The sequence below is a fragment of the Ooceraea biroi genome, chromosome 2 (genome assembly GCF_003672135.1).
Source record: "Ooceraea biroi isolate clonal line C1 chromosome 2, Obir_v5.4, whole genome shotgun sequence".
In the NCBI taxonomy this organism is placed as follows: domain Eukaryota; kingdom Metazoa; phylum Arthropoda; class Insecta; order Hymenoptera; family Formicidae; genus Ooceraea; species Ooceraea biroi.
The window spans coordinates 18,757,602-18,778,163 of record NC_039507.1 but is presented as its reverse complement, the minus strand read 5'-3'; the positions used below and the strand labels follow the sequence as shown (position 1 = coordinate 18,778,163).

The window sequence follows — 20,562 nt, the reverse complement described above, 5'->3', positions numbered from 1 at the left end:
AAATGAACCCAAATTACGTAATTGCAAATGGGTATTACTAAACACAGAACTATCTGGTACTCTCCTGTTAGGAAATCTACGTTGATACTCTCGTACGGCAGCTCGTGCATTTCCGGTCACAGAATCCGTACACGAAATGAATATCAGTGTATTCCTCATTTGAAAACACTTTTGGCATTCTGATAGTAATTGCTAGTTCACACGACGATTGAAATCTAACAGCTACTGTTGTGAAAGTAACAATCATACTGAATCGTTTGAACATAGTGAACATGAATACATGTGAATACACGTAACATAAACATCTTCGACCTTCCAAATTCTACACTATGTTCCGTTGTTACTTATCTCATATTTCTTTTCAATATTGGTTTATAACTTTGTAATAAAGCATTTCTAAAAACTCGATATAAGAATTTTTTCTTATTTCCACTAGTAGAATATGCTCCCGCAGTTTGTCGGTTAAAACCCGGGACACCCTGTATATATAGATTACATTTACTGCCCTTTGAACAAAATCAGTTTTGTAAAATCTTTACGGACATATTTTACATGTAAGTTACGTGTCAATTCTTTGCCAAACCAATATAACTTTATTTTTAAATAAAACTTTATTATTGTTTTTATCATTTTATGTTTGTGATTTTCTAATAAATCATTATCTAATACATGCGCGTCAAAATTAGTAAAAAGAGTTTGGACATTTATATTTCTTATTACGTGCAAAGTCATTCTTTGAAATGCGTGTTTTATTTTCTATTCTATAAATATTAAATATTTTTTCTGTAGTGCTCGTTATTGTATGAGGTATGACCTCAATGATTAATCGACGTCCGTTCGTAAGTAAGTAAGGAGAAACCTTTCAGATTCAAGGATCTGTGCATTATCAACCATCGGAATTGCGGACCGATAATCGCAGAGAATTTAAGGAACCAAGTGTGAATTCTTTATTTCGAGACGATTTTTGTATTCCTGTTTTGGCTTTGTGTCGTGTGATTGTACATGATTTGATACAACAATAACGAACCATTTTGTTTTCACTTAGAATTTGTCACTTATAACACCTCACATGCGTCATGAAACCACAGAACAAATGCTTCAGTCAAAGGTATATGTACGACTATTAGTTCTTGGCTTGACCGTTGGGACGTGGGTGCGCTGAGATCTTGGATCGCGTCTTTTACATTACCTAAGTGGCAACGTTAGCAGTCCATAGGTATAGAGTCAAAGATATTACACGTATACATATATATGTGTGTCTGCTGTATGGATTAGGGTTCTGATTTTATTTTGTTTATCGAATATACGTGTAAACGTTAAACGTTTATCCGTTTACACTTATTTCCAGAAAAACATGTGGGTATAAACTTGTGGGTATAAACGTTTTCCGTTTATACATATAATACCTCTAATGAACGGATATGCTAATTATACGTGTAAATGTGTTTCCGTTTAAACATATAATAGCGAGCCCTATATGCGATATATGCACAGTGAATACAAAAAATATTCATATAGTAGAGATTTCTTTGAAGAAGTCCTTGGTTTTAGGAAATAAATTTTTCTTAACAATTTATTAACATGGAATATATATATATATATATATATATATATATATATATACTGTTACTTTTGCGTGACAGTTGATGAGATGGAGTCTTCTTCTCCTTAAAGTTTTAAATCTTTTTGATGAGAAATTTATATCTTTTGTTAATACCATCTCCAAGAAGTGTGTTCGATAGGATTGAAGTCCGGTGATTCAGGAGCCATATGAGCAGCCTTTGTGCTGTGATTAGTACTGACGGCTATCCCACGAAGTATTACTTATATTACTAAGTGTCGCAAGAATTTTACACCGTAGTATTCTTCGCCTATGACAAAACGAAGATGGCAACTTGGAAAGAACCGATCCTTAAAGTATTTCATCATCATATATGGTATTTTTATTAGTGTTATACAATTAACACAAATTAAATTTAATTTTGTTTGGTTAATGTACTATTACTAGAGATAGTATTATCTAGTGACTTTTATTTTTTTAGTGCGTTTGCCTTTCTATGTTAATTGATTAGCTTTAGTTTTTCCCCCCGTTCCTTCCAGTTTCGAAGTTAGTTCAGTTACGTTTTCGTTATACAAAGAATCCGACATTGTAAGCAGTCGATTAAATATAAAGTTTGTCTTTATAAAAGCTACGCCTTTATTTAGTACTAATAGAACCCATCTGCTAAGAATTTTCTGTTCCGCTTATTGGGAAAATAGATGAATTACAATATAATAGAATTACACCCATACAGCACCGATTAATACAGAAAGCTTTCAGGAAGGTTTTAAAATCATTTCAAGGTTTCACATTTCATATACAACATTTCTGAAAAGATTCCGCAATATGTCATATGAAATGTTGCAACAGAAATGTTTCTAAAACCTACCACATGCAATAAATTTGAAAAAATGTGAATATTGTAAAAAGTAAAATTATATATATATATATATATATATATATATATACCTAGACCAAGTATTCGATCTTTAGTGAAGCTAACCAGTTGACAAAAAAATGTGTTATCTTCACGTATCCTTTTTTTCTTTCAAATATAAGTGTTGGTTGAACAGAGAATTATATATCTATATAATTCTTTCCTTTTAATCAACTATTTGGAGGAAGAAAAAGGAAAATATATAATATAAGAATGGCTCTTTGTCAATGTGCCAACAATTCACGCTTTTTAAAGGGAAACTTGGTGAATACTTGGTTTAGCTATGTATGTGTATATCTATATATCTTATATATATAGATATATATGCATATCTATATACATCTTATATATATTATGTATTTTTTTCATTAAGCATATTTCAGAAATCATATTTATTATATTAATTAGATTGCAAATATTAAATAAAAACGTACAATAAAAATAATAAATACATTTTATATATAATTTTTATTATATATAACTTTTTAGTATTTGCAATCTTCTGAATACTCATATAATAAATTTAAATATAATTTCTGAAGTATTTTCAATTTATTTTAATAAGAGCTTTGTAATTTGTGTGCAACATCATAGGAAAGTTTAAAAATTATTTCAATTAACCTTTAGTAATATATCAAAAAGATTTCAGCTATTTTAATAATCTTTCGGCAATATTTCAGAAAGGTTGCAGATTGATCTATACCTTTCAGCAATCTTTCTATAAGGTTTTGAATGCAAGTGTCGCGGACATTTTGCTATTCCGGAGTTGTCTCATAACTGTTGCAGAAACATTTTGCAATGTTTATGAGATGCTTTCATCTGTCAGATGAAATACTTCTGAAATATTTCTGAAATGTTTTCGTGCTGTATGGGAGTATAGCCTCCGGCAGACCAGCGCGACGCGGTTCGCGATGCGCGATGCGCGACGTGCGATATCCAATGAGCGTACAGCTTTTCCATAAACACTGTACGCTCATTGGATATCGCACGTCGCATATCGCGCATCGCGTGTCGCGTCGCGCTGGTGTGCCGGAGGTCTATTTATCATATAATTGTGGATAAATTTCCTAACTTAGAACTTCGTATACTTATTGCGATGGATTTTGGTTGAACTGCTGCAATATGATAACTATTATCCTTTTAATTTCTTTAGCAGTAGTGCATAAACTCCATCAGCTCGTGGCACCATACTAAATGACCCAGTTTCCCTCAATCGTCGAAATGTTAAAGATAACAATATCTTATTTGGCAATCTTCTGTTTGGAAATTGCGTGACGTATTCACTGTGACCAAAATAAATATTTCTGTCACAATGTCTATATAAATATACTATCTATATAATATAATCGGCATATTCACAAATCGAATACATATAAAACATGATGTATTTGTTTATTCCACAAAAGTATTCAACGAATTAACAATTATATTTTGTACATATGGATGAAGCTTTGTAGTTTAAAGGCAATGCCTGTCAATGACGTATAAACCAAACACAGATACATTCCGACAGTATTTAATCCTATACTTCTGTAAATTTAACAAAAGTCAATATCTCTTGAACAAAGCGCTTGCGAGCATACTTCCAGAGGAAAATGTTTTATTTTGAAGTCCTCATCATAATTTAAGTTTAAGAAAATCATATTTTAAGTTTGACCGTTTAACCCAGGGGAATCCTGTATATAGTAATTATATATGTGTATATAGTAAATATGTATAATTCAGATTAACACAATGTATTTAATATAGTTTGTTTATACCTTCGCGAATACAAATTGTAAACCGCTGTTCCGAAGAAGCTAAGTACCATACAGATTGATTCTTGGCTCTCAGTTCTAAATCATCAATCACTGTCCATCCTATTATCACGAACGGTATATTATACCACCAAACATTTGTACAATTACATTTCACGATCATTCCAACTGCAAATTTCATTTCAGCCTTCCTCTTCTTTGTTTTAGGTGTGTATTTCAAATATTGTTTGCTTGCTGCTTTGTAACGAGACTAGAAAGTACAAAATAATTAAAGATACTATATAAGTATCTTTATAATTGCATATACAACACATCCCTATAAAAGATGATTTTTTCAAAGGAGACAAATTGGAATAACAGGTGCTCCTATTGTCACCATAAATAAATAACATACATTTTTAATGAGATAGGGTACTACAGATACTCTACTAGAAGTCTATCGTCACTAACGTCCGCCAGCTGCTGAAATATAATGCAGAATCATGATTAGAATCTATCTTTGTACATTATTTTTATACAGTTGGGCCTTCTTTTGCTTCTCCCATTATCTTGCATAAAAAGTTCATCTTTGTCAGAATGTCGCCATGACAGTAACGTAAGATATAATTATGCACAGAATAGTTTCTTGTTTTGTGCATACGTGTAATCTTTATGTATCGCACACACAATGGACATGGGCGGACATACCTCATATACAGAAAATATCTTACTTATTTTATGTCGTATTAAATCGATGTGTCTTCTTGCATAGCACTTAACAATAGATTCATCCTGCACATATGTGGAAATACGACAGTTATTTATTGTGGGAACATTTCTTTCGGCAGATATATTATTTGACAAATATGTGATAAGTACGCTTATCTCAAGACATATCGATACTTGTAATGAAAAGTTTTATGTAAAACTAAATAAAATCAATATATACAATGGATCCTAGTATTCTTTGTTATATGGAGATATTCATATCATAGAAAAATATATATTAATGATTCTTATCTTCAAAAAAAAGAAAAGAAAACTATAGGAATTTCATTTCTTTAGTTATAAACTTATTGAGATACCTTTTCCAATTCATCTACGAACTTAAATGCATCTTTTTGTCCTCTCATATAAACAGACTGTGATGTCGACAAGTATTCTTTTACCAGATGTAGAAACCTTATCCACCAATGACCTTCTTCGAACATTCGTCCGAAATCTTTACCATCTCTTCTATGATAATAATCATAATCCGTATATACCATTTCCATCATATAATCTTCTAACAAACTTATCATTAGCTAAAATGAACATTATATTCATAAATTAAACTAAGATTACAAAAATTTCGACAACAAAAAATGTTTTAAAATTAGAAACGATTCACTCTTTCATCAGTAATGTAACATATCGTGATATATCTATGCTATGCATGTTTGTGACCAATTATCTTATGGTCAATTTTATGAATTTTTCTCATTTAGTAGATTTGATATAATATACATGAATAATTACCTCTACCAAATTTATTCTGGCATACCGATCAAAACTCATGAGACATTCTAACGTAAATTTATTAATTCTTGGCCAGTTATTGTGATTCAGAATGGCTCCACCGCCTCCGAGATGGATATAAAGATACTGTTCGTCATCAGAGTTTGTTACATTACTGCAATAAAATAATAAAAATGTGTATATACGATTAAAAGAAAAATGGAAATTTAGAAAAGGTATAATGAATTGGAATAAAAATTAGTTTAACTATTTTGGCTTCCATTTTAATAACCAATAATATGGTTCGTCTTCGTCTTCCATCAACAGAATATCAGAATCAGAATCAGAATCAGGATCAGGATCAGATATAAGAAAAGATACTAGATCACAATATATACCAAGTCTTCTTGCAACACTCTGAAATATGACTATCAGCGGTACAATATGCATGTTTGCAGTTATTTTAAACTCCTGTCGTAATTTAAGAAACAAAAATATTAACATTAATAAGAAATAATAAATATGAAGCTATGTATAAAATAAGCTGATCCTAATGTACACTACTCACAAAAATTAGAGGAACACCAAACTTTTTTTAAAAAATAGGCAAACTTCAAGCAGCTGTAACTTTGTTAAAAATGAACGAAATTTAAATTTAAAAAAAGGATTTTAAAGCTTGAAACTTCTACTTTCGAACGGTTGCCATGAGTTTAAATTTCTGTGACGTTTGGTAATTTTTACATACAAAAAACTGCGAACTGGACAAAATAAGAAATTTTCTTTTCACTTTGAAGGTCTGTCACGTATCAAAAAAAATTCCGCGAAAATTCTCGACTTTGTATTGTAAAAGATTGAAGTTTTCTCTACAAAACGCTTTTTTAAAAATTTTTCTACGACTTTGTTACTGAGTTATTGCCGATTACATAAAAATTGGCATTGTTTACTTTGATTGCTCATAACTCCGGTAAAAATCATCGCACAGCAATTTAAAAAACGGATTCTTAAAGCTGAAACTTTGCTCTATTGAACGGTATACTTGCCCAAAGTTTTTCGAAAACATGTAACCATGCTGAAAATGGATGAATATAACGTAAAAATGAATGATTTTTCACTTTGTTATTTTGACCTTAAAAACAATCGTACAGAATGACAAACAAAATTTGTTCTTCACATTTTTTTATACTTTTCAATACCATGAATTTGACAAAACTTTGCCGAATAGCTATAAGATTTTTTTCATGGTGGCCACTGTGGTTTTATGGGACAAAACTAAGAAATTACTCAATTTCAGTAAGATAAAATGGAAAATAATGTTAATTAATGTTAAAAAATTGATTTCTAGCGCACTATATTAATCTTTATTAAGTCAGCAATAACAAAGTACACACTTTTCTACCAAAAGTTGAAAAAATTTGTGAATCGCCGGCGTTAGTTTTATCCAAAGCGTACCACGTGGAGGTCGCACGGTCGGATTTACGCTTCGTTTTGTGTGTGTGTGTGTGTGTGCGTGCGCGCGCGCGTGTGTGTGAGTGCGCGCGCGTGTGTGTGAGTACGCGCGTGTATGTGAGCGCTCACGGATTGCACGCAACTAGTGGAATGTCTTGCCGCTAGGCGGCGACAAGACGTAAGACGTTTCTCGTAAGTGAAAGAGTTCAGCTACATTACTTAAGATCGCGCATTTGTACTCACATGTGCTTATGCTTACATACGCATACGTATACTGAGCTGTTCGAAGTTATTCTATTGGCGATTTTTGATACTGTCTGATATATCAGTAGTTAAGGTTTTTACTTATTCCTCTACTTATTTTTACATTTCTTCTTTTCTTTTATCTATTCTGTTTTCTCCTACTTCCGTTTTCTGCTCGTTGTTCTTTTACGATGCCTATGCGTCATTTATCTGAGACAGATTGTGCTCGTATTGTGACTCTCCTACAGGAGAATCACAGTCAACGGTACGTTGCCAACCAGTTTGGAGTAAGTCCGTCCGTCATTAATCGGATTTATTCCTGGTTTCGAGAGACTGGCTCATACCAGAGACGGCCGGGTCAGGGCCGTTCTCGTGAAACAAGCGCTCGGGAAGATCGAATGATCCGGCAAGTTACACAGAATCGCTTTGTATGCACACGTAGAATTGCCGGCAATATTAATTATAGTCGACAGCATCCGATCTCGGCTTCAACGATAAGAAATCGTTTGAGAGAAGCGGGATTGCACGCTCGTCGACCAGTGCAAGTTCCATACTTTACCCATCGTCATCGTCGCCTACGATTACATTATGCTCATTCTTTAGTCAGTAGGCGACCTAGGCAATGGAATTCTGTACTGTTTACGGATGAGTCTAGATTTTGCCTTTTTGGCAATGACAGACGAGCCCGAGTTTGGTGACGTCAAGGAGAACGCTATTCCGAAAACTGCAACAGACCGGTTCGAACTTTTCATGGTAGTTCTGTAATGGTATGGGCAGGAATATTTCGATTTTCAAGAACACCTCTTGTAATTATCTCTCCACCAGGATTAACTTCTAGACGATATGTTCATGAAATACTAGAGCCATATGTTCTACCAATTAGAAATCAAATTGGTCTACGGTTTCGCCTAGTGCATGACAACGCACGACCGCACACTGCTCGTTACACCCAACAGTTTCTGAGAAACCATCAAATCGGTACATTATTGCATTCGCCAATGAGTCCCGATTTGAATCCAATCGAGCCTGTTTGGGATATGTTAGAGCACCAAGTACGCGAAAACTATCCCAACATCGTCGATTTGGCTTCGCTTGTCACAGTTCTTTGCCGAACTTGGCAGCGAATCCCTCAAAGAGCAATACGTCGTTGCATCAATATGCGAAATCGATTGCGAGAAGTCATTTTGAATAGAGGCGGAAATACACGTTATTAAATTCTTTTTAGCGTTAATCACTCCATCTTGCATTAATCACTGATACACTCCACATAATACATACGCACGCACACGCACGCACACACACACGCACACACACACACACACACAAAACGAAGCGTAAATCCGACCGTGCGACCTCCACGTGGTACGCTTTGGATAAAACTAACGCCGGCGATTCACAAATTTTTTCAACTTTTGGTAGAAAAGTGTGTACTTTGTTATTGCTGACTTAATAAAGATTAATATAGTGCGCTAGAAATCAATTTTTTAACATTAATTAACATTATTTTCCATTTTATCTTACTGAAATTGAGTAATTTCTTAGTTTTGTCCCATAAAACCACAGTGGCCACCATGAAAAAAATCTTATAGCTATTCGGCAAAGTTTTGTCAAATTCATGGTATTGAAAAGTATAAAAAAATGTGAAGAACAAATTTTGTTTGTCATTCTGTACGATTGTTTTTAAGGTCAAAATAACAAAGTGAAAAATCATTCATTTTTACGTTATATTCATCCATTTTCAGCATGGTTACATGTTTTCGAAAAACTTTGGGCAAGTATACCGTTCAATAGAGCAAAGTTTCAGCTTTAAGAATCCGTTTTTTAAATTGCTGTGCGATGGTTTTTACCGGAGTTATGAGCAATCAAAGTAAACAATGCCAATTTTTATGTAATCGGCAAAAACTCAGTAACAAAGTCGTAGAAAAATTTTTAAAAAAGCGTTTTGTAGAGAAAACTTCAATCTTTTACAATACAAAGTCGAGAATTTTCGCAGAATTTTTTTTGATACGTGACAGACCTTCAAAGTGAAAAGAAAATTTCTTATTTTGTCCAGTTCGCAGTTTTTTGTAAGTAAAAATTACCAAACGTCACAGAAATTTAAACTCATGGCAACCGTTCGAGAGGAGAAGTTTCAAGCTTTAAAATCCTTTTTTTAAATTTAAATTTCGTTCATTTTTAACAAAGTTACAGCTGCTTGAAGTTTGCCTATTTTTTAAAAAAAGTTTGGTGTTCCTCTAATTTTTGTGAGTAGTGTATTATAAACTATAACTTACGTAATAATCGGTATGTCTTAGGTTGTATCGGTATGTATCAGGATATAGGTATTTTCGAAAGAGATCTGATTTCAAAGAATGTACAAATCCGTCGAAGATGCGTCGTTTGTACAAGAGTATATTTAATAGAATATCTATAATCTGTCTTCCCTCGCTGTTGTTCCATTGATTTTCATAGATATTATTGTATTTCCAACTCGAGAACTGTTCATCAGATACCGAGAATATTGGATGCTTTGGATTCTTACCTATAAGGCGCTTCATCACCGTTCGTGCGATATTATCCAGGTCCCTTCCTATATGCGAGTAAGAGACATTTGTCTCCGGATCAAACCATTGTATGATAAAAGTTAGCACTTCTTCCAATAGCTGGTGTTTGGGAGGGCGATTTACAAATTCTTGCCATACGTTTTCTAGATGATAATGCCTTAAATGTCTTAGAAGGATTCCTCCGTAATAAATATTTGTCAGGTCGTCCTTATATCCACTAAAAATTAATACTTTGTATATTAACTATATTATTAATGTTTCATCTCTTTACTACATACGTTATTGTATAACTGCCTAATTAGTTGTAAAACTTTTTAATAAATATTCATTATTTATTAAATCTCACCTTTTCCACTGTTCATTTAAACTTGTTAATTCATCCATAACTAAATAATAATTCAAGTGATATATTGTGTTGTTTGGATAAACCAATAAAGTAAGTTCTTCCTTGTCGAGAATTACATTATGGAAGGAGTAGTATTTGTCAGATAAAGTGCGTACGAAAAAAGAATGACGATGTTGGTCTCTTGTAACACGTTCCTGGAAGTACTCATCAGGACAGTTGTGGTAGTACTTTTCGTTCATTTGTGCCAACAAATACCGTAATTCTTTCTTACATTTTACTCGTGCTTCTATCAAGTCTTCAAAAGTTAAATAGCCTTTATGCATCTCGATTTGACGAACTCTTTTCAAAGCAGGCCATCTGGAATAAAAATGTGAGAAAAGAATATTTTTAAGTTTTCGAATCATTGGATATGTAAGTGTATAAATAAAATCATTGTCAGAGCAATACATTTTAACGAATGGAAGAAACTTGAAATTACACATACTTTTTTGCAAAATCTAAGGTGAGTTCTAAAAGGATGTAAAAAGAAACAAGAGCAATAATATAATCTTTCGACTTGTCTTCCTTATGATGGTTATATTTATCACCATATTGCACCACAACAGAAAAACCTCATACGGAAAATTGCAAGTATTACACATATGAGCCAAATGTATACGCTATATTTTATCTGTTGTACGTTCAAGGAAAATAATAAGAGCTTTTTCGTTGCTTGCATTTCGATAGAAAAATACGATCCAAACGAATCGCAAAAAAGTACTGACAGCTGGTTCCGTTTTAACATAAAAGCAGCTTTGTGGGAAAGGATAGCAAAATGGGATCAAGGTAGCAGGAGTGCAACAACTTGCTCCCGAAACTCCTTTACTTATTTATCTTATCTCTGAAGAATTTAATATAAAATTATATAAAATGTTATTGACGCATGCGAAAGCTGTATCAGACACAAAAGAGTCTTTTTCTAAAAAAAGTATCTCTTTTTAAAGTGTTTGTTTGATTAGTCACTGAATAATGGATATATATAATAAGGACTCCACACTGAACCTTCTCTTTTCTTCTCTGAGCAGCAATATATGAAACGTATTCTATAATAGATTGTCATAAAGCACACACACACATGTGTAATTTTTGTTTCTATTCTCACTACTTATTGTTAGTCGCAACAGCCGGACTACCATTTATAATAAAAAACACACACGAGTGGCAGCGGATCACAGCAAGTTTTCATCATTTAGCACAGACTACTTAATTAGAAGAAAAAGAAAGTTTACTGATACACTAAATGCAAGTTATTTCTATCCTAGAATATTTGCTCATACAGATGTAGGCTGTAGGTCCACCACTGTTTTACCGTGTAGATATAATCGTTTTGTATATAGATGTAATAGTTGTTTTTAGAAAATTCCATTCTCTGTTTCAATAACGTGGTAATATGACATACCGTTAAAATTTGGTATCATAAATATCTTGATTACAAATTTTAATTAAATTTAATTACAGGGAACTAGAAAATACCTCTGATCGAACTTTCGCTGCCAAAATGAGCTGGGGTATAGCATTTGATACAAATGCTTGCACGTGGAGGAAAAATTTGCAAAATCTTGAACACTGATATTCTTAAAATCCAGAATTACATATATCATTTCGACGGGAAGATTCGTTATTGTTGCCATTGTGAGAAAAAAAAACGATATAAATGAATCTACGACACTTATATGAAATTTACGTATTTTGCATTACACTTCCAATTGTATTGGATTGCGGGGTATCACTTAAATGCATAAAAGCGAATGGAACACCACAGCACAGTGTTGGAAGCGACACTCTTATTGCACACGTGCATTGAAAGTATTCTCAGTGACGCATAAAGTTTGTGAAACGATCTATCCTTTTAGTAGCCACGTGGTGGACACTAATGAGCCTATATTCAGCACGCGTTTACAAAAAGCTTTCAATGTGACTTTTCAGCCAAACAAGTGGTTTTCAAGCCACTTCTAGAAGTTCTAGAGGCGCTTGTATCGTTGTAAGCCATTGAGCTATACAGGGTGTAATTTAAATCGCGCCCACTATTTACACAGTGATGTTTCTCATGAAAAACTGATTCGAAAAGTCGTGAATCATTTTTTTTCTATAATGTTTACTAAAGTAGTAATTATTGAGTAATGTCAATCCAATCAGCGCCGATCTTTAGCCGGACGTATGTCAGGGAGTCGATCGTCTGGTAGTATTCGTGAGTACGCCGCCGCTGCGTTTGTGTTGTCAAGCAGTGACTTACAGACGTGTATATTTCTAAAGAATTAAGCATTGATTGATTTGACTTTACTCAGTAATTACCACTTTATTAAACATTATAGAAAACAATCATTCAGGACTATCTCTTTCTCTTTTCAGCACAGACTTTACGTTAGGACAAAAATACCTACGCAATACTGGTTTCTTTCTCGAAATTGAGCCACCCCTTCCTTGAAGGCTCCAGTATGTATATAACTCAATGTTGTAAGCGCATTCTAAATATAGGTCATAAAGTTTATTCACGACAGATTTATATGTATATTCATTCGTTCTTATGTGCAAAAACATATTTAGGAAATTGCAAATGTTGCTCGCAATTATGTGAGGTGTAATAAGCTTTTAAAAGTGTCATTTCGTGAAGTTAAGAATGCTGTTTTATGGACCTGGCTTGAATACTACACATTATGTCGTAATATATCGCATCTCGCCGCGCGCTTGCATTCGGTGGTGGGCTGGACTAATCCAGCGATTTTTAATAATTAATAACTCGTTAACTATTGCACAAATCGCAAGATGGTACAGAACTTTTTAATTCACTCTGATCTACCTGCGGACGAAAGCTTTTTATCCTTATGTGAAACACCCTGTATACATATATTTATTATACATTTAACATAAATCATCAAAAATTAACAAAAATACTTATCTCCTCGTATAGTTACCATCTTTGGCTATTTTAACAATTAACAAATTTAAATAACTAATAAACAAATTTAACAATTAACTAATTTAAAACACCCATATGTAAAACACCCTGTATACAGACATGGACAAAATTATTTGACACCTTGTTTCTTTCAAATATCTCGGAACTGAATAAGTGTAAACTTTATGTTTATATGTTGTTTTCATTTTATCGACCTTATGAATGGTTCAAACGATTAAGGTACGAAGTTCAATATCTTTCTTATGGGAATAACAATACTACTCTGAAACTTCTTCAGTTTGTATTTTGACTTTGATGCCTACGGACGTGATTATTATGTGTAACGAAATATATCTATACTCGCAAGTGCAATTCTATTACTAAACTCAAGAAAACGGTCCTTGAAAAATGGGAAAAGATATTACCTTCTATGTGCAAGCGACTAGTACATAGCTTACCTGAGAGGAACAGAAGTTATAAAACACAATGGTGGACCAACCAAATATTAGTTTGTATGATTGTTTGGAGAATAAATGTTAATATTTATAAAGATGGTGTTATTTATTTCCTTATAAATTAGAAGGAAGTTAATTAAATAAGTAGGGTGCCTAATAATTTTGTCCATGGCTGTATACTGTTGCTTTTGCGTGACAGGTGATGAGATGGAGTCCCATTCTTCTTAAAGAGCCATTTTTAAATCTTTTTGATTAGAAATCTGCATTTGTCTTTTCTAAATAACATCTCCAAGAATTTTCCATAATGTTCGATAAGATTGAGATCCGATGATTAAGGAGGTGTATGAGCAGCCTATGAACTGTGATTATTGCAGACGAATATCCCACAAAGTACTACTTAATAAGTTATCGCAAGAAATTTACATCATTCCTAGTTTATGACAAAATGAATATGGCAAATTGGAGAGAACCGACACTCTTAAAGTATTTCATTACCATATATGGAGATTTTAATTGCATACCATACCATAATTGCATACAATAAAAAAAGTTACAAGTTGTTAACTAAATATAATACATCGTCTGGATACTCAGTTGCTAGCATCTTATTTGGTATGTAATAAGTGCCTTGAAATTCAGAAAAATATTCACCGAGTTGGCAACTATTAATGGGTGTCGGCGTATTTAGCTTCTCTAAATATTCTGAAATAAAAAATATACACTTATGTTATTATAGAGAGTGCTCCCAGGTTAAATGGCCAAACTTGAAATATGAATTTCGAACCTCAAAACAAAACAAAAAATTCCTCTGGAAGTATGCTCACAAATGCTTCGTTCACGAGATATTAACTTTTAAAGTAATTAGGATATAAAATTAGGATAACAGTATCCTATTTGGCAATCTACTGTTTGAAAATCGCGTGGCGTATTCACAGTGAGCAGCATTAATATTTCCGTTACAAAATCTATATAAATATACAATGTCTGTCAATGACGTATAAGCCAAAAATAGTGATATTTCGATTATATTCAATCCTATACTTCTGTAGCTTCAAAAGTCAATATCTCTTGAACAAAGCGCTTGCGAGCATACTTCCAGAGGAAAATGTTTTATTTTGAAATCCTCATTATAGTTTAAGTTTACGAAAATCATATTTTAAGTTCGACCATTTATCCCGGGAGGATCCTATTATAGTAATATAGTAATTATATATGTGTATAGTAAATATATATAATTCAGAATAACACAATGTATTTAAAACACTTTGTTTATACCTTCGGGAATATAACATGTATCCTCGACTGTATTCCGGCTTGCGGGAATGGCTAGGTACCATGCACTTTGTTCCTTGGCTAAGTGACAGTCCAAATGGTTCCATCTCCTTACCAAATCATCAACCACTGACCATCCTATTATCACGTGTGGCATTTTATGGCATTTTAATTCTGAATGAGTTCTGTCGTTACAATTACATTTCACGATCATTCCAACTGCGAATTTCATTTCAGCCTTCCTCTTCTTTGGTTTGGATGTGTATTTTATACATTCTTTTCTTAATTCATACTAGAATGTACAAAATAATTAACGATAATAAATACTTATCTTATAATTTTAATTATAAGAATATTATAATTAATTACTTATAAAGACTTAATTACTTTCACATACAACACATCCGCAAAAAAGATAATCTCTTCAAAGGAGGCAAATTGGAATACAAGTACTCTTGTACTGTCTTCATGAATAAATAACAACCATTTTTAATGAGATAAGGTACTAAGGAAATTCTATTAGACGTAAGTCTATCGTTCCAAACGTCCGCCAGCTGGGCAAATATGATGCAGAATCACGATTAGGATCTATCTTTGTACATTACTTTTAAACAGTTTTCTTTCGCCTAGCTCTCCCATTATCTTGCACAAGAAGATCTTTCTCTGAATGTCGTCGTGACGTAAAGTAACATATAATTATACGCAGAATATTATACTTATATTTTCTTTTTTTATGCATATGTGTAATCTTTATGTATCACACACACAATAGGAATGCGCGAACATACCTCATATCCAGGCTCTATATACCTTTTTCTCTCTCGTATTAAATCGATGTGTCTTTTTGCATAGCACGTAACACTAGATTCATCCTGCACATATGTGGAATCACGATATTTACTTATTGTGGAAACATTTCTATCTGCAGATATATTATTTGACAAATATGTGACAAGTACGCTTATCTCAAGACATATCGGTACTCCTAATAAAATGTTCATATACACAATGAATCCTAGTATTCTTTGTTACATAGATATATTCTTATCATGAAAAAAATATATTAGTGAATCTTATGTTTAAAAGAAAGAAAAGAAAACTGCAGGAACTTTTAGGAAATGAAATTTCTTAACGTATAACCTTATTGAGATACCTTTTCCAATTCATCTACGAACTTAAATACATCTTCTTTTCCTGTCATATAAAGAGTCTGTGAGATCGACAAGCACTCTTCTACCAGGTGTAGTAACCTGTCCATCCACCTATCTTCTTCAAACACTTCTTGGTTGGACTCATTACAATTTCTACTATGATAATTACGATAATTATCCAGCTCAAAATATATTCCTACCACATAATGGGCAGCCAAAGTTAACATCAGCTAAAACGAACATTGCATTGATAAATTAAACTAAGAGTACAAACCTTTGGAAAATAAAGAATTGTTTTGAAATTAGAAGCGAATCACTCTTTAATGTGTCAGTAATTTAACATATCTATGCCAATTTGCTTGTGACTAATTACCTTTACCTATTGTTAAATTTATGAATTGTTGTTATTTACTAGAATTAATTTATTAATGCAATATACATGAATAATTACCTCTAACAAATTTATTCTGGGATATCTATCAAAACTTATGGGACATTCTAACGTAGACTCATAAATTCTGGGCAAGTTATTTTTATTCAGAATGGTTCCACCTCTCCCCTCTTCGAGATGGATATAAAGACACTGTTCGTCATCAGAGTTTGTTACATCACTGCAATAAAACAATAAAAAAGTATATATACGACTGAAAGAAAAATGGAAAGGTATAAGTAATCGACCCAGCAAACACAAAGTAACAGGTAATATACATGTTAGTTATAATTTCCCACTCATTAATATAAATACAACATAACATACGTGTTATGTAACAATTACATTGTTGAGTGGGAAATTATAACTAACATGTATATTACCTGTTACTTTGTGCTTGCTGGGGAAATTAAAATTAGTTTAACCATTTTGGCTTCCATGTTAGTAACCAATAATTTGGCGTTGGTTCGTATCCAGGATCCAGCATCAGAATTTCAGAAGCAGGAAAATCAGATATAAGAAAAGATATTAGATCACAATATATGCCAAGTCTTCTTGCAACACTCTGAAATATGACTATCAGCGGTACAATATTCATTTCTGCGTCTATTTTAAACTCCTGTCGTAATTTAAGAAACAAAAATATTAACATTTATAAGAAATAATAAATATGAAGCTATAGATAAAATATAAGCTGATCATAATGTATTATAAACTATAACTTACGAAATGAATCAGAAATAGGTATTGTCGAAAGAGCTCTGATTTCAAAGAATGTACAACTGCGTCGAAAGTTGGTTTGTGCAAGAGTATATTGCAAAGAATATCTATAATCTGTCTTCCCTCGCTGTTGTTCCATTGATTTTCATAGATATTATTGTATTTCCAACTCGAGAATTGTTCACGTGATGCCGAGAATATTGGATGCTTGGGATCCTCAACTTTAAGAAGCTTCATCACTTGTTGTGCGATATTATCCAGGTCCATATCTATATGCGAGCAAGAGACATTTTTCTCCGGATGAAACCATTGTATAATAAAAGTTATCACCTCTTCCAATAGCTGATGTTTGGGAGGGCGATTTATAAATTCCTCCCATACGTTTTCTAGATAATGATGCCTTAAATATGTTAGAAGGATTCTTCCGTAATAAATATTTGTCAGATTGTCCTTATATACACTAAAAATTAATACTTTGTATATTAACTGATAAATGTTATATCTCTTTACCATATACATTACGGTATAACTTCCTAGTTATTCGTAAAACTTTTAAATAAATATTCATTATTTCTTAAATCTCACCTTTTCCACCGATCATTTAAACTTGTTAATTCATCCATAACTAAATAATAATTCAAGTGATGTGTTGTCTTGGGTGGATAAACCAAAAAATTAAACTCTTCCATATCGAAAATTTCATTATTCAAAAAGCCTTCGTGAAAAACAGTGCGGAACGGAAGAAAACATTGGAAGGGTCTGTTTCCATGGAACTTAAGCTTTTCCTTCAAGAACTCATCAGAACCATTGTGGTAATACTTTTCGCTCATTTGGACCAACAAATGCGGCAATTCTTTCTTACAGTTTACTCGTACGTCTATCAATTCTTCAACACTTAAGTAACCTTTATGCATTTCTGTTTGTCGAATGTTTTTCAAACCAGGCCATCTGGAAGAAAAATGTAAGGAAAGAATATATTTAATTTTGCGAATCATTGGATATATAATTGCATAAAGAAAACAATTGTCAGGGCAATACATTTTGCGAAATGGAAGAAACTTGAAATTATACATACTTTTTATACAAAGATTAAGATAATTTTTAAAAGGATATTACTAAAAGGAAAAGATAAAAAAAACAACAGCAATAATAACTCTTTCGACATTGTCTTCTTTATGATAGTGCACCACAACAGAAAAACCTCATTAGGGAAATTGCAAGTATTACACCCAAATGTGTGAGCCAAATTTATACGTTATATTTTATCTGTTGTACGTTCAAGGAAAGTAATAAGAGCATTTCCATTGCTTGCATTTCGATAGAAAAATACGATCCAAACGAATCGCAAAAAAATACTGGCATCTGGTTCCGTTTTAAAATAAAGGCAGCTTTGTGGGAAAGGATAGCAAAAAGGAAAGGCAGTAGAAGTGCAACAACTTGCTCCCGAAACTCCTTTACTTATGTATCTTGTCTCTGAAGAATTTAATATAAAATTATATAAAATTTTATTAACGCATGCAAACGCTATATCACACACAAAAGAGTCTTTTTCTCTAACAAAAAGTATCTCTTTTTGAAAAGAATTTGTTTATTAGTCACTGGATAATGGATGTAATAAGGACCCCACACTGAACCTTCCCTTTTTTCTCTGAGCAATATGTGAAACGTATTGTATAACAGATTGTCATAAAGCACACACACATGTGTAATTTATATATCTATCCTCACTACTTACAAGTAAACCTACCCAAGTGGTACACTCCGATTTTTTTTCAAATTTGGCACAAATATAGAACTTTGAAAAATATTTGACCCATATTTTTCATTTGTGCTCTTAAGCGATTTTAAGGGTAGTTATTACCCTACCAATTTTCACTCGCCTATCATCGATAAGTACAATAAAAATATATAAGAGACAAAATTTAATGCAAAATATTTTTCGAGATCTCTAATTGTGAATGTGAAGTCAGATTTGCAAACTTATTTGTTTAAATAATACATTGTTTCAACAAAATAGCTAAAAAGTTGAAAAAATACAGTATAGTGACGTTTGTTATAAGAGTTAATATATATGTTATAAGAGTAAGTGATACTTAAATATGGCGTCAAATTTGTAAAATGTATTGCTTTAAATTATTCGAACAATAAACGGTTCAAACAAATCGTTTATTGCTTGAATAATTTAAAGCAATGCATTTTACAAATTTGACGCCATATTTAAGTATCACTTACTCTTATAACATATTAACTCTTATAACAAATGTCACTATACTATTATTTTTTCACTATACTAGTATTTTTTCAACTTTATAGCTATTTTGTTGAAACAATTTATTATTTAAACAAATAATTTTGCAAATCTGACTTTACATTCACAATTAGCGATCCAGAAAAATATATTTTGCATTAAATTTTGTTTCTTATATATTTTTATTGTACTTATTGATGATAGGAGGGTGAAAATTAAAAGGGTAATAACTACCCTTAAAACCGCTTAAGAGCACAAATGAAAAAATATGGGTCAAATATTTTTCAAAGCTCTACATTTGTGCCAAATTTGAAAAAATCGGAGTGTACCACTTGGGTAGGTTTACTTGTTAGACGCTACAGCCGGACTACCATTTTTAATTAAAAACACACGCGAGTGGCAAAGGATCACGATAGGTTGCATCATTTAGCACAGATTTCTTCTTTAGAAGAAAGAGAAAGTTTTCTTTTACTAAATGCAAGTGTGTTCTATCCTAGAATATATGCCCACACAGATGTAGGCTGTAGGTCCGCCACTGTTTCACTATGTAGTTGTAATCGTTTTTTCGAGAAAATTCCATTCTCTGTTTCAATAACGATGGTAATATGACATACCGTTGAAACTTGGTATCATAATCTTGATTAAAATTTTTAATTAAATTTAATACAAGGAAATAGAAAATACCTCTGATCGAACTTTCGTCGCCAAAATGAGTTGGGGTATAGCATTTGATAAAAATGCTTGCACGTGGAGGAAAAATTTGCAAAATCGTGAACACTGATATTGTTAAAATCCAGAATTACATATATCACTTCGACGGGAAGATTCGTTATTGTTGCCATTGTGAGAAAAAAAAAACGATATAAATGAATCTACGACACTTATACGAAATTTATGTATTTTGCATTACACTAGCAATTGCACTGGTCTGTATAGATTGTCACTTAAATGCATAAAAGCGAATGGAATACCACAGCACAGTGTTGGAAGCGACACTCTTATTTCACACGTGCATTGCAAGTATTCTCAGTGACGCATAAAGTTTGTGAAACGATCTATCCTG

At 32.5% G+C, this 20,562-nt stretch overlaps 1 protein-coding gene across 1 annotated transcript; it reads right to left on the bottom strand.

Annotated features, from left to right (window-relative positions):
- Nucleotides 1–14,067: 14,067 nt before the first annotated feature.
- On the bottom strand, nt 14,068–20,341 carry LOC113561496. Its single transcript, XM_026967998.1, has 7 exons — nt 20,184–20,341; nt 17,837–18,199; nt 17,258–17,651; nt 16,957–17,150; nt 16,553–16,712; nt 16,104–16,331; nt 14,068–14,399 (listed from the first exon to the last, which is right to left on the bottom strand). Exons 1-7 carry the CDS (start codon nt 20,339–20,341, stop codon nt 14,229–14,231), a joined length of 1,668 nt encoding a protein of 555 aa, XP_026823799.1. The 3' UTR covers nt 14,068–14,228.
- Nucleotides 20,342–20,562: the final 221 nt, after the last annotated feature.